We start from the raw sequence: 13,921 nt of genomic DNA on the forward strand, positions 1-13,921 counted from the left end.
TGGAGACGGGCCTTTGTGTGGCCGAGGAGGGGCCGGAGCGCGCGGGAGCAGCGGCCCCGCCCCCGGCGGGGGAGGGGGAGGGGAGGGAGGGGGAGGGGAGGGCTCGCTGGGAGAGGGAGGGAGAGGGGGAGGGGAGGGGAGGGGGGAGGGCCGCCGGGCGGGGCGCACCCCGCGCGCCCCCGCGCTTCCTACACGGCCCCCTGCGCCCCCGACGCCCAGCGACTTCAGTGGGTGGACTCCGCGTGGCGCCTGGGAGGTTTGGCCTGATTCAGGCTCAGCCTCGGAACCCAAATCTGGGCTCTGGAGGAGCGCCCGAAACCCCTGCCCCAACCCTCAGACTGGGGAACAGACTGGGAACAGGCCGGTCACAGCGGTCCTTTGCAGGGCTGGGGCCTGCAGGGTTTTGTCCCCACACCTCCTTGGGGGAAGAGGGGTCCTTGGCTTCCAGCCACCCTCCCTGCTAGCTCGAACCCAGGATCCATCGACTGGCCTTCAGTGCTCGGAGGTGGGTGGCCAGACACGGCCCCTCCCTGCGGAGTCCAGTTCCAGTCAAGAGCTTGCCCCACGTTTGGCCCCTCCAGCCCCATCCCCCCTGATCCTGATGCCCCTGGCCGCTTCCCACCCAACTTGAGCAGAGGTGGGGAGCCCCCCGCCCCAGGAGGTCAGCTCTCCCGTGTCCTCCCGCTCCCTCATGGACACTCTCTGATCACAAGCCCTGGTGTGGTGAGCGGCTGCTGGGGACCCAGGGGAGTGTGAGGCCATTTCCCAGCCCTAACCCCAACTCCCACACTTGGGCCCCCCTCCCTTTCTGGGGGAGCTGCCATCCAACTTCCCCTTGCCTGCAGACAGCCGGCTTCCTCCACCCTGGGTGGGACCTGCTTCCAGTGCTCAAAACCCCCCACTAGGATGAAGCTGTTGGAGAGGGTCCCACATGACTTCTTTCTGTGACATGCTCCCAACCAGCAAGGCCACACCTTCACCCTTTCAGCCCTGAACCATCCACACCAAGGCCCATCCACGCCCCACCAAGAGAGCCCTCAAGTTACCAGAATCTCATAGGAATGCCAACTTTTCATCCAAAGAGGAAGTTGAAAGACAAGCATGTGTCACAGAAAGACACTTTAATACCAAAGATGTGGGAAGGCCCCCATCCCAGACTAAAAGCGAGGCTTTAAATAGCGTGCAGGAAGCTTGGGGGTGACGACTGTCCTTCCTGCCCCTGGATCAGCCCACTGTCCCACGCCCATCCCCGGCCACCACTCCAGACCCACACACAACCTCCCGAAGAAAGCGGCCTCCCACACTGGCTGACCGCGGAGCCCCCGGGGACCACTGCTTCCTGCCCATGCAGGCCCTGCTGTGCACAGAGCTCTGGTCGGTGGGGCGCCGGCCTCCTTTGACTCTCCTGACCTTTCCTCCCTCCTCACCGTCTGTCCCAGCCAGGGCTGACCTGATCCTTCGAGAGAACCAGGGAGCTTTGATAGGGGGTAGGATGGAGCTGGCAGGACTCCATGCCAGGCTGTGCTGTGCCCAGAGGCTGCCAGTGTTGGAGTCCACCCTGGGCAGTGATGCCCACCCTGCCAGGGGGCCCTCCCCCGCACCCCCCACCAGGGGAACAAGCTGCTGTGAGTGCCCGCAGCGCGGACTCAAGCGGTGCTGGAGGGAGGGCGCCGGCATCCAGGGGCTTCTGGCGGTGCCCGCCACCCGCACTGCTGGAGGCAGAAGTCTGGGTGGTTGAGGACACCCTGGCACCCCCTTGCAGCCCAGCCCTGGAAGGATCATGAGCGAGGCTGCCCTCCAGCACAGACCCGTGACCCTCCGAAAACAGAGGGAGGAGAACGGGCAACATGCTGCAGTGGCGGTGGGGCACCCTGCACCTGGCAGCCCTGTCCCAGAGCAGGCAGGCTGCGGGGGGGTCCACGAGGTCCCCCTCTCTCGAAGGCCTCACTCTCCTCCGCCTGCAGCCACACACCAGGCCACCGGAGGCGGCGCTCAGGGTGGACGAGCCGACACTGGTGGTTCCGAGGCCAGTGCTGACGCCATCTGGGGGCAACCCCCCAGCTGGGGAGCAGTGGTGGTGCGGCCCGGCCTGGGGGGCTCCAGAGGAGACAGGAGGCCCCCCGCTTGCACCTGTGCTGCCCGCCAAGGCCCTGGGGGCCTCTCAGGTGCAGCCTCCGGGGCCGTTTTGCTGGGACCTCCCGAAGGCCTGCAGCTCTGGGTCCAAGCCTCGCTCCGCCCCACCCACCTCCGGCTGAGCAAGCTCCCCTGGGGTGCAGCTGACAGTTCTGGCCGGGCCTGGGTCCAGTGCTCCAAGGTGTCCCACGGGCACGTGGGCCACTTCGGGGGCCTTTCAGTCCTTGCCAAGGAGCCTGGGGCCCTGAAACTCTGGAGGGCTCTAGCTGCAGGGGCAGGATTCGGCTAGAGTCTAAGACCCTCTTCTGCCTGCAGGAGCAGATGGACACACGGGGGGCCACTGGAGTGCCTGTGAGCTGGGGCAGGGCAGGGCAGAGTGGCGGGAGGGGTGTCCAGCGGGGTGTCCCTCGAATGGAACCGAGACAGGGCCCTGGACCCGCCTGGCAGCACCTGGGGCCTGGCAGAAGCCCCACAAGCCACAGGCCAGCACTCCTCTGTGCGAAGCAGCTTCTCCCTCCCAGGCGAGGACTGGAGCCAAGACTCCCTTCCAGGCAAGAAGGGGGGTGGGGGCGCCTGTGTGAGGGAGGCGTCTGCCTGGCAGCCACCTCTTTCTGTCTTCTGTCCTGAGCGGGGCATCCTGGTGGGTCTAAAGGACGCACCAAAGGCAATGCCTGGGCCTGCAGGGTATAGGCAGATGGGCGTCTGGAGGGGGTGGGTGGCCTTGGCCCAGATCAGATCGGTGAGGGCTCACAGCGTGCCACCCCCATCCGCCTAAGACCCTGGAGTAGGCAGGTGGGGCCCAGGGGGAGGTGAGCTCAGCTAGCATACGAGCCACCAACAGTCAGGGTCCAGGCTATGGCTCCGAATGCCACCTTTACTGCTGGACAGTGGTAGTGCCAGGTGGGGGGCATCAGGGAACTTGTGGGGGGGCGGGGGAGGAAAGCAGCTCGGCCAGACTCTGGCCGCGGCCCACGGGCACCATCCTAGGGAGGGCACAGGACGGCCTGCAGGTCCTTGGGCAGGGAGCCGATGGCTGTGTCGATGTACAGCCGTGCCCGCTTCAGGGTCGCCTCCTTCACGGGCAGCTGGTGGCCCTGTGCCCGAACCTACAGGGACAGCGGGGCTCAGGGGCAGGCAGCCTGCACGGCTGGCTGGCCGAGGGCGGGCAGGGCCGCGCAGCGTCTCACCAGCCTCTCCCGAAGTTTCAGGATCAGATCCACAACCTCCACCTCGGACTTGTCCTTCATCCAGAGCTCGATGTTCTGCGCGGACGATGGGCTGTCTGTCTCCAAGGCCCCCAACTCTGGCAGCGGCCTCCCCGCCAAGCCCCCTCCCCCAGCACCCCCTCACCGCCTCACAGATGGCCTCGAGGTGAAGGGCCTCAAGCTTCTGGGCCATCTCCCTGCGCCGCTGCCGATACCACCCGTCAAAATGGGGGGACTTGAAAAACCGCCTGTCGGGGCAGGGGGACAGCGGCTGTGGGCTCCCGTGGGCTGACGGGTGCGCGCGCCCACCGGCCGCGGGAGCCCTGGACCCCGCCGACCTGTAAAGGCCCAGCCAGTCGCCCTTGAGGACACAGGTGAGCTGGGGCCCCGATCGCTCCAGGCTGTGCAGGAAGTCATCCTGGCGGAAGGGGCGGATCTGGGGAGGAGTCTGCAACAGCAGCGAGTGAGCCAGTGCTGGAGGACCAGCCTCACAGGGGCACACCTGGGCCGCTTAGGAGTCTCCCCGGGGCAATTCCCAGGCACACCCCTGGCCCTGACTGAGAACCCTCAGCCCCCCTGGGACCACACCTTCCAGGGCACGATGCCCTTCTGCAGCGGCATGAGGCTGGCCATGTAGTGCTCCTGGGGGCGGGAGGGCAGTGAGTCTGGGCCACAGCCCGCCCCTGTCCCCCATCCCCCGTCCCCCGCCCCGTGCTGGCCTCACCAGAGGGATGATGAAGCTCTGAGTGAGCTCCAAGAGGTGCCGCCTCAGCACCGCCGTCTGCACATCTGACGGCCGCTTCTTCTGCAGGCCCTGGGGATCGCCAGGGCTGAGCCGAAGCGCCAGGCCTGGGTCCCCTTCCCACAGGGAGCACCCCACCCCCAGCAGTACCTTCAGCAGCCGTCTGAACAGGGCCTTGTCTCGGTGGAGGTGGGCCGTGTATGCGGTGTAGAGGCCTGGGGAGGGCAGAGGGCCACGTGCTCTGCTCTGGGGGTGGGGGCACCCCCTCTGGCTGTGCCAGCCCCACTGCCCGCCCCTGCCCACCCCCAAGGCCTGTCTCTGGGTCCCGGGAGGAGAAGAGGAACACAGACCTGGCTTCGTGTCCAGGGTCTTCAGCCTCGAGGGCTTTTTCAGTTTGACCTGTTTGGGAAGGTCCCCTACGAGACACACCCCACGGCCGGGCCTCAGGGCCTCAGCTCTGTCTCTGCAGGCTCAGAGCCCACCAGGCCCCACGCACGTCCCCAGGGGCCCTGGGTGGAGGCTGGGACAGCCTCACCTGACGTCTTGGGCTCCCCAACTCGGAGAATGTGGGGCCAGTGCTGAAGTGTTTTGATAAAGAAAGGGTTTGTGACTCCCAGGACCACGTTTGGTCTAAAGAGAGAGAGAGAGAGAAAGAGGGAGGGAAGGAGGCAAGGTTGGGGGGGGCGGGGGGCGGGGCGGGGGAGGGGCCGAGGACAGCGCTTACGGGGCCTGCGTGCGCGTGGTGAACTCCTTGAACTCGCTGTCATGGATGGTGAAGTAGGGGCGGTAATCGCAGCAGAACTTGAGGGGCTGCAGGCAGCTGCGGAGGTGGGGGCCCTCGGGGCAGTGAGCACGCGGGGCCAGCCCTGGGCCCCTGCCCCCGGCGCGGCCGCCCAGCCCACCTGGTCAGCGCCAGGACCATTTCTGAGGACACGGCGGGCGAGGGCGCCAGGACCAGCAGGGGCTCCCCGAGGAGCATCAGCTCCCACAGCAGCTGCACGTGGGCCAGCACAGGCCGGAAGCACCTGGGGGGGCGGGGGGCCGGCGGGGGTGTTGGCCAGGCGAGGGGCTCCCCAGCCCCGACCACCTGCCGCCACAGGTCCGGGCGGGCCCTGCTCCGAGTGGACGCCGGACTCACACCAGAGGGAAACGGTGGAGTCATGGGAACCTGCTGAGGGCGCATCCAGGCCGCCCCTGAGGCCCCCAGGCTGGAGGCCGGCATCCCTGGCTCCCGCTGGATGCGGCAGGTCTCCAAAGGTGGGGTCCCCCGCCAACCCCCTAGGGAGCACGGCCTCCCCCCACGGCACCTCCCAGCACCATCGCTGCCGGCCCTGCGCAGCCTGCCCATGGGGCTCGGATCCTCCGGGTGCAGACCCTGGGCACCTAGCTCCTTGTCTGCTCGAGTCTCCCTCTCAGAACTGGCCGGGGGGCCAGCTCCTGACCGGCAGTGCCCCTGGCAGCCCCGCCCAGATGGGCCTGAACCTCTGGGGCCCACTCACCGTCTGCGGGGGCGGGGGGGGGGGTGTGCAGGGCTCACCTGAACAGGTCCAGCTCGTGGACACTGGGGAGGACCACCGGGGCTGGCAGCAAGGTCTGCGAGGGGTGAGGAGCCAGGCTGAGGCTGAGGCTGCTGCCCCAGAGCACCAAGCGGCCCGCGCCCCCCTCAGAGGGGTTCTCGGGCTGCATCCCTACCCACAGGTCTCCCCTTGCCCGGCGCCCAGGAGTGGGCAAGGCCACCCCGCCCCTGACTGGGTCATGGGCTTTGTCTGTGCTGTGGCCGGCCCCAGGACCCCAGCAGGGGAGCTGGGAGGCCCGGCCCGGGGCAGCATTGCAGCAGGGGGGCGTGGGGGGGGCCCACCTCGTGGCTGCTGGGCTCCGGAGGCCCGGGGTCAGGCGTGTCCGCTCTCGATGGGATGTGCACCTGTGGACCGAGGGGCAGCTGCGGCGGGAGGGCCACAGGCACAGGGGCCCCCGCGCCGGCTGCCAGCCCCCACCTGGAGGACGACTCCCATGATGGGCAGGCTCAGGGTCCGCCCCGGTGCGGGGGCCGGCCACTGGTCGATCTCGTTGCAGACTGTGGACACAGGCGGCCGGCGTCAGAGGCCGGGCCTGGAGGAAGCTGCCCAGCACAGCCACTGGGAGCCACAGCCAGGTGGACTCAGCGGCCCCGCCGCGCCTGCAGGCTGCTCACCTGCTTCCAGGCAGGGCGCCAGCTTGTCGAAGAACTCGGGGGCCACCAGGCCCAGCAGCGCCTGGAACAGCCGGACGAAGGGCAGGCGGGACAGCAGCACCAGCGACTGCAGGGACCCCGGGGCTGGTGAGACGCCGCCCCAGCCTGTGGGGACCCCGCAGGGGCCCCTGGGGCCCGGCTCTCCAGGGCTGCCGGGGCAGGGCGTCCCACCGGCTTTCTAGGATGGCTGTCTCAGGAACAGCCTGACGAGGGACTTCAGGTCACTAGAAGACCACTACCACAGCAGAGCAAGCTGGAGCCCAGGCCTTTGGGAAAGGCACGCGGCCAAGATTCTGGGAGGGTCTCCCCGGGATTCAAGCGCCTTCTGCCCTGGTTCCTGAGCTCAAGACTGAAGTCATCGAGATGGTGATGAGGCGCCCCACCCACATCCCAGTTCGGGGAGGGGCAGGGAGCCTGGGCCGGACAAGGCTGCGGGCCGGGCAGGGCGAGGCAGGGCCTCCACAGAGCCCACACCCCGGCCTGGGTGGTGGTGGGCTCAGCCCAGCACCAAGTGCCCGGGGCTGCAGAGGAGGGGGTGCTCCTGGAGGCTCCAGACCCCAAGGCCGTCAGTCCCTTCTGACGGCGGCTGCCCCCAGCTCCCAGAGGAGCCACCCCGGGACTCACCTTCTGGAAGTAGCCCCGCTTCACGGAGCTGTCCTTCACCTGCCTGAAGTACACGTAGCCAAAGTAGTGTGCAGGCTCCCTCTGGAAGGAGGGGTGTCAGCCAGGCCGCGCCCCCGCCCACGCTCCCTGCTGCCCCCGTGGACCCCCGCCCAGGCCGCGGCACGCTCTCCCCAGCCCCCAGCTGGCCTGTGAACCTCGGCTCTGGGAACCTGGGAACCTCTCCAGGGACATCTCCGCAGACCCGGGCAGTGGTTTGGGGCTCGGGAGGCCTGCAGGCCTGAACCGTGAGCCCTGCCCTGGTGTACAGGACCAGCTCCAGGGACACCTGCAGAGCCTCAGAAGGGCTGGCTGGCCCCCGCTTGAGGCCGGGGGGCCAGGCTCAGTCTGCGGCAGTTGGAGACCCTGCCGGTTGGGGGGTGGGCCAGGAGGCCTGAAGGGGCAGCTACCGGCCTGATCCTGGCCCGTGGTGGAGGGGAAAGGGTAGCCGCTCACCTGAAGTGACGCGGGGGCCCCACTGTCGCCGCGCTTCTCACCCGCGTGCCCGCGGCGCTTCTGCCCTCCACACTGACGGATACGAAAGCTGAACTGCGTGTCCCCAAGGCAGCCTGGGGAAGAGAAGACCCGTCACGCTGGGTCCAGCTGGAGTCTCTTCTGCCAGCCCCTGGGGGATCAGAGGGGGTAGGCCAGGGCCCCTGCATCTCCCCACAGAGGCCCCTGTGCCGACTCCTGTACCTCGGGGTTTAACCTCAGCACACAGACACGCGCACAGACAGCCCCGCAGCGTGGGCACCGAGGAACCCCACTGGGGAGTGGCAGGACCTCCGTGTGGCCTGGCTGAGCCTGCCTGGGACGGAAAACAGGCTGGCCGCACACGCGAGCCCCTGGGAGGGGCTGAGGCCAGGACCTGGTGGCCCCTCTGCTGGGGCGAAGACCAGACCCCGCGGGTCCCTCTGCCCAGACTCCTCTTTCCACAGGAGCCAGGGAGCCTGGCAGCCACGCAGGACTCAGAATATCTCCCCAGAGGAAGCAGGGCCGGGGCTCCAGGTGGTGCGGGCCAGGCCGGTCCCAGAGCGACGCCCAGGGCAGGGCAGGGAGAGGTGGCGGGGTGGCCTACCTGAGTGGGAGTCGGGAAAGGACAGGTAGCAGATGCTGCTTTTCTGAAACACAGAAACCCGGTGAGGGTCTGCTCTCCAGGCGAGGTCTGCTCCCGAGAGGGCTGGGACCCACCTCCTTGTCCGTGAGCTGGAAGTCGCTGGGGTACACCAGCTGCGGGGGACACAGACCGCTTGGTGGCACAGGCTGGGCCGGCTCGGTGCTGGGCTGCACCCCCTCCACCCCTTCTGACTCCCTGCTGACCCGGCCCCTCTCTGGGGCTCCACCCCCGCCCCCCCAGCGCCCCAGCCCCTGCAGCACGGGACCACTCCCGTTTCTTGGCCAGCACACCCTGACCGAGCTCAACTCCCTGCCCACATCCTCACCCTCACGGCCACTTGCTCAGACTGGCCTCTCCGTCTCCATGGACCAACCGCCCATCCCCGAGACGCCCCCTCACTTGGAGGGGGGCAGGCCCTGCTGGCCTCCGTGCCTGCCCCGCCCACCCAGAGGGGCTTGGCTGCACCCTTCCCTCCCCGCCTGCTGGCGCAGGTAGCCAACCTCCTCGTTCCGGCTTCACTAGGTGGTGCCTGACGCTGACACCCTTGCCTCTGAGCATCTTCACTCCAACCCCCACTAGTGAGGGGTCCAGGAACTTCCAGCCTGCTCCTGGTTTGGAGCACGACCTGTGGGGTACCCAAGCCCCAGAAGTGTCCAGGGAGCACGACCAGCTGGCCAGGCTATATCTGGGAGACGGGCCGCGCTCGAGGGGAGCCAAGCAGGTTGAGGCTTGCCTGTCCGGCCGGCAGCCCCGTGCTCAGGCAGCGGGTCTGAATGGATCTCCTTGCGGGACGCGAGAAACGGCAGGCAGCCCCCAGAGTGCAGCTGGACCTTGGGCATCGCCACTGCCCTAGCCTGTGCTCAGAGCAGCAGGCTGGCTCCAGTGGCTGCCTGCAGTGGGCCAGGAGCCGAGGGGGCCGGTGTGCATGGCCCCCTTCTCACTCACTCTGTGCCAAACTCCCAGGCAGAGGAGGACTTGGGTTTTGGCTGAAACTAGGCTTCTTCTGGGCTGTGCCCTGAAGCCCAGATGGTGAGTGCTGGGCCCTGGGACTCCCACTGACACAACCATATAGCTTCTGTCTCTGTTTGCTCTGGGCCTATTGTCTCCTCTGCAGCCACCGAGTGTCCAGAGGCCCGGGACTGTGTCCCGGGCACTTTTGCCTCGGAGCCCCGGCAGGGGGTAGACCCTGACCAGATACTGTACAGGCATGTCTCGTTTTATTACACTTCGCTTTATTGCGCTTCTGGATGTCATGACTATTTTACAAATTAAGGGTTTAGCAATTCTACGGGTGCCGTTTTCTCACATCACACTTCTGTGTCATCCGCATAACTTCCACAATGTCTCAAAACTTTTTCATCACTGTATTTGTTTCAGTGACTGTGATCTATGTGTTTGATATTACTGTTGCAAAAAGATGACTTACTGAAGGCTCAGATGGTAGCATTTTTCAGCAGGAAAGCATTTTGAAATAAAGGAACATACGTTGTTTTTTAGATACAGTGCCATTTCTTGCACTCGCATTATACGAGTCCAGCGTAGGAGAGGCAGTGTTAGTCGCTCAGTCGTGTCTGACTCTTTGCGACCCCATGGACTGCAGCCCGCCAGGCTCCTCTGTCCGTGGGATTCTCCAGGCAGGGATACTGGAATGGATTGCCATTCCCTTCTCCAGGGGATGTTCCCAACCCAGGGATTGAACCCGGGTCTCCTGCATTGCAGGCGGATTCTTTACTGTCTGAGCCACCAGGGAAGCTGCTGCTGCTGCTGCTGCTGCTGAATCGCTTCAGTCGTGTCCGACTCTGTGCGACCCCATAGACGGCAGCCCAACAGGCTCTCCCGTCCCTGGGATTCTCCAGGCAAGAACACTGGAGTGGGTTGCCATTTCCTTCTCCAATGCATGAAAGTGAAAAGAAAAAGTGAAGTCGCTCAGTCGTGTCACCAGGGAAGCTAGTGCAGCCCTAACTTTTATATGCGCTGGGAAGCCAGGAAATCTGTGTGACTGGCTTTACTACAATGGCCTGAAACTGCACCCCCAACAACTCAGGGGCCTATATTCATGGAGAGTGTGAAAACATGTCTCTAAAGGACAGTGGAACAGGTGGGTCACGTAGAAACCACGAGATGTCAGCTAAGGCGGCAGCAAGAAGGAGGGGCAGAGAGGAGGGAGGCTGCTGCTGCGGCTGCTGCTTTAGTGAGTGAGTCGCGACCGATTCTGTGACCCCACGGACTGCAGCCCGCCAGGCTCCTCTGTCCATGGGATTTCCCCGGGCAGGGACACTGGAGTGGGCTGCCATTTCCTTCTTCAGGGGCTCTTTCCAACCCAGGGATGGAACCTGCATCTCCTGCTTGGCAGGCAGATTCTTTACCACTGAACCTCCTGGGAAGAGGTGGGAGGGGAGTTGGCCAAACACTGTTTGTGGGGCGGGCCCACAGAGGTGCCTGGGGACAGCACCCAGAGAGGCAGGGGCCGAAGGGCCACACGGGCCAGGCCCCTGCATGCCTGTTGAGAAGGGCAGAGGAAAGGCAGGTGCCTGCCGGCCGGGGCAGGATACACCAGGCTCTCAGGGCTGGGGTCAGGGGTCTGAGTCTGGTCTGCAGGCACAGGAGTCTTGCAGCGTCTGAGCAGGCTTGCAGCCCTGCCCAGGGCTCCGCGTTCAGAGTTTAGGAGCTGGGAGCAGAGGCCAGAGGGAAGGCCACGCTTGAGCAAGGGGACAAACAGGGCAGACCCACAGCGATGGGCAGAAGGTATGGAGCCTGCCGCATGGTGAGCCACGTCCCCTGGAGCCACGGGGCCTCATCCTTTCCACCCGAGCCTCAGGGCTCAGGGGCGGTGCTGCTGTAACCCAGGCCTCCTGAGGAAGACAAACATGGCAGCTCTGCCTTGCTGGAGGGGTACCTCTCGGAAAACGCTTCTGCACGTGCGGTGTGGGTGCCCCAGGCTCCCCGAGCCGAGGCTGCCTTCCCCAATCTCTCCTTCCCACCGAGGCTGTGACGCAGGGCATCAGGGACACTGACTGAAACTGACGTGGGGGTCTTCAAGACCCGGGGGTCTCTCTAGCTGCCTTCCATTTGGCCAGACATTAAAAGGGATGTAAAAGTATCAAATCATGCCATTCTCCTCACTAAACTTGTTTCTGCAAATATGGTTGTTTTGGTGGGAATATTAATAGCTATATTAATATAAATGGTATCTCTTGTTCTAAAATGGATTAATATGCATTTTTAATTTTTCAGTTGAGAATGTTGATCGATGCAACCCACATAAGAAGCCCCTTGAGCCCTCGGCAGTTTTGGAGACTGAAAGAGTCGTGAGACTGTGCGGTGTGGGAGCTGTGGCCAGCCAGGGGACACGGACACCCGGCAGAGCCAGGACCCCGAGCCGTCGCCCGTGGATCACTGCACGGGCTTCATGGCTGGCAGGGCTGCAGAGAGGAGCACTGCCAAGGCCCGAGGCAGCAGAGCTGGGCCCCTGCCCGCCCTCCCCGCATGTCTGACCCCTGCCTGCCTGCAGGCTCCAGAGCACCCATGAGCGTGGGACACGACACACATGCTGCCTGCTCGGGGTGGGGCCTGAGCCACTGACGCTGTGTCTCTAGCACAGGACGTGAACTCCCGGTGGGCAGGCCCCAGGATCGCACCCAGCTCTGGGTCCTCATGTCCAGCACCAGGATCGTGGCGCCTGGCTGGTGGCAGTCGACTGATACTGGATTTATTGAGTGACTGAATGGCTGGCTCCTTGCCTTTGCTTTTGCTGGCTTCTGGGGGGAGGGGTTACTTGAAACAGCCCCCCTCCCAGGTCTGGATGCCTCCTTCTCATCCTCCAAGATCTGGCCAAGCGCTGCTCCTTCCTCCGAGCTGCGTCTGCCCATGGAAGTCTCCGTGACCCATGAGCGCCCAGAGGGCAGTTCCCGGGTCTTCCATCCTGCCCCAGCGCCGAGCACAGTGCCAGAGCCTCTGTGGTGCTCAGCCAGGCCAAGCCCAGAATAAACAGGCAAGCGCAGAGCAGGTGCTCCGTGAGTGACTGTGGATTCAGCTGAAATGACCCCTGATCCTCCCCACAATCTCCAGGGCAGAGAAGAAAGACAAGACGCAAACCGGTGAGCACCGGGGGGCTGCCCTACCCGATCCCTGCACAGACGCGCCGGCCCCCCAACACCCCCAGAGTTATACAGCCCCAGCAAAGCTCGGAAGCCCAGCACATGGAGCCTTTAACTGCTCTTGCTTGAATGGTTAAGTTCTAGAAAATCATACATGAGAATGCCTTAAGGAAACAGTAGACTCCCTTCCCTCGTGTTTTCATCGGGAACAATTCGGGCACCAGCAGGAAAATGGACTCTGTGATACTGGGCAGATCACCTGACCTCTCTGGTCTCAGGTTCCTGCATCAAGTTAGCCTGGTGCACCATGAGGGGACAGGTGTGGTGAATGGGTCTCCACAGCGAGCCGGGTAGTGTCAGCCCTCTGCCCATTAGGACTTGAGCTTCCCACAGCCTCATGGAGTTCAGCAAGGCCTTGGAAAACAGCCCTTCACCCTGACGCTGGCTTTCCCATGACGGCTGACCAGGCTCACCTCAGCCAGCTGCAGTCACGGGATGCACCACCTCCTGGGTTCTCAGAAAGCTGCCTCAGACAACGTGCGGGAGCCTCCCTCCTAAGCCTCCCCTGCCCTGGTCAGCTCCACGGTCTGCGTCTGGCCTTCATGGCACAGAGAAGACCATCCCGCCAGGCCTGCTCCACTACAGAAGGCCTTCCTCCCGGCGTCTGTCACGTTGTCGACGACAGCCATGCGGGTGGGGGTGGGAAAGAGTCTCTAAGGCAGGGCGGATCCCCTAGGCTGGGTGGGCTGGGTGCAGTCAGTGCACAGAAAGATGACTCCCGGGGCTGGATGTGACCCACCAGGGGTCCGGATCAGGTTCTAAGTGAACAAGGAGGAGCCCAAAGGCTTAAGCAAGAGACCACAGATACTGGACTTGAGATTGACGAATCTGGAGCGGCGCCACAGGTGGAGCTGTCAGCCTTGCATCCTCCCGGGATGTGGCGTGGAGGGAGGGGAAGAGTCAAGGGTGACCTCTGGGATTCTGGCTGGAGTAACTGAGGGGAGAAGGTGTCATAGTGTGGGAAAGGCGGGGGATTGGGGGGGAGACAGGCTTTTCCTGGGGAGGAATCAAGTGTGCCACTTTGGGGATCAGAAATGCAGGGCTCCCCTCTCCTCCATCCCGATGGGAGGTCTTGGCAACTTCACATTTTCCCCTCTGCTTGGGGGGAGTGTTTCAGGAGGGGACCAGTGCAGGGTTCCAGAGGGGGAAGAACCGGAGGGTATCTCACGGGGAGTGGGATTCCCAGGCCCCTCGGCAACGCCTGAGCCGCATCCGCCTCCAGCGACAGCGCAGGACCCGCCCTCCGCGGCCGCCCCGGCCCCGGCCCGCGGCCCCCTCACCTCCAGCGCCTGGCCCAGCTCCAGGTCGAAGGTGACCACGCACACGCACTCCAGCCAGGCCGAGAAGCGTGCCCAGGGCGTCCCCGGGGCCCGCATCCCGGACGACGGCGCGCCGAGGCGGCCGCGAGCCCGCTGCGGCCCGGCGCCGGCCCCGGCCCCCAGGTCCATAGCCTCGGCTACCGGCACCGCCCAGCGTTGCCCGGGAAACGGCCCGAGGCGTTGCCCAGGGAACCGACCAGCGGCAGCCGCCCCGGCGCGTCCGCACCGCGCGGCTGAGCAGTCGAGCGGCCATCGCGGGCCAGAACGGCCCAGGCGCGATCTCGCACGCCCCTGGCGGCTGGAGGAGCGCCGTGCGGCGGAAAGGCGCCAAGACGACCAGCGAGACGCGCCCGCGCGG

The 13,921-nt window shown here is 65.2% G+C and overlaps 1 protein-coding gene across 1 annotated transcript; it reads right to left on the reverse strand.

Moving 5' to 3' along the window:
* Positions 1–2,834: 2,834 nt before the first annotated feature.
* On the reverse strand, positions 2,835–13,692 carry DENND6B (DENN domain containing 6B). The gene is made up of 18 exons (XM_052639705.1): positions 13,525–13,692; positions 8,162–8,200; positions 8,049–8,091; positions 7,427–7,539; positions 6,935–7,015; positions 6,272–6,377; positions 6,075–6,154; positions 5,939–6,001; positions 5,618–5,673; positions 4,983–5,105; positions 4,805–4,900; positions 4,616–4,710; positions 4,063–4,496; positions 3,927–3,980; positions 3,677–3,786; positions 3,484–3,586; positions 3,321–3,395; positions 2,835–3,239 (listed from the first exon to the last, which is right to left on the reverse strand). Exons 1-18 carry the CDS (start codon positions 13,690–13,692, stop codon positions 3,117–3,119), a joined length of 1,962 nt encoding a protein of 653 aa, XP_052495665.1. The 3' UTR covers positions 2,835–3,116.
* Between the last annotated feature and the right edge of the window lie 229 nt (positions 13,693–13,921).

Source organism: Budorcas taxicolor, chromosome 5 (genome assembly GCF_023091745.1).
Source record: "Budorcas taxicolor isolate Tak-1 chromosome 5, Takin1.1, whole genome shotgun sequence".
Lineage (NCBI taxonomy): Eukaryota > Metazoa > Chordata > Mammalia > Artiodactyla > Bovidae > Budorcas > Budorcas taxicolor.

Bases quoted from the DNA above. Each gene is read 5' to 3' on its own strand.
- DENND6B (XM_052639705.1), bottom strand. From the start codon at position 13,692: ATGGACCTGGGGGCCGGGGCCGGCGCCGGGCCGCAGCGGGCTCGCGGC. The intron at 5,674-5,938 runs GTGGGCCCCCCC...CACCCCTCGCAG, and splicing joins CGGAGCCCAGCAGCCACGAG to ACCTTGCTGCCAGCCCCGGT. The intron at 3,787-3,926 runs GTGTGGTCCCAG...CTGCTGTTGCAG, and splicing joins AGGGCATCGTGCCCTGGAAG to ACTCCTCCCCAGATCCGCCC.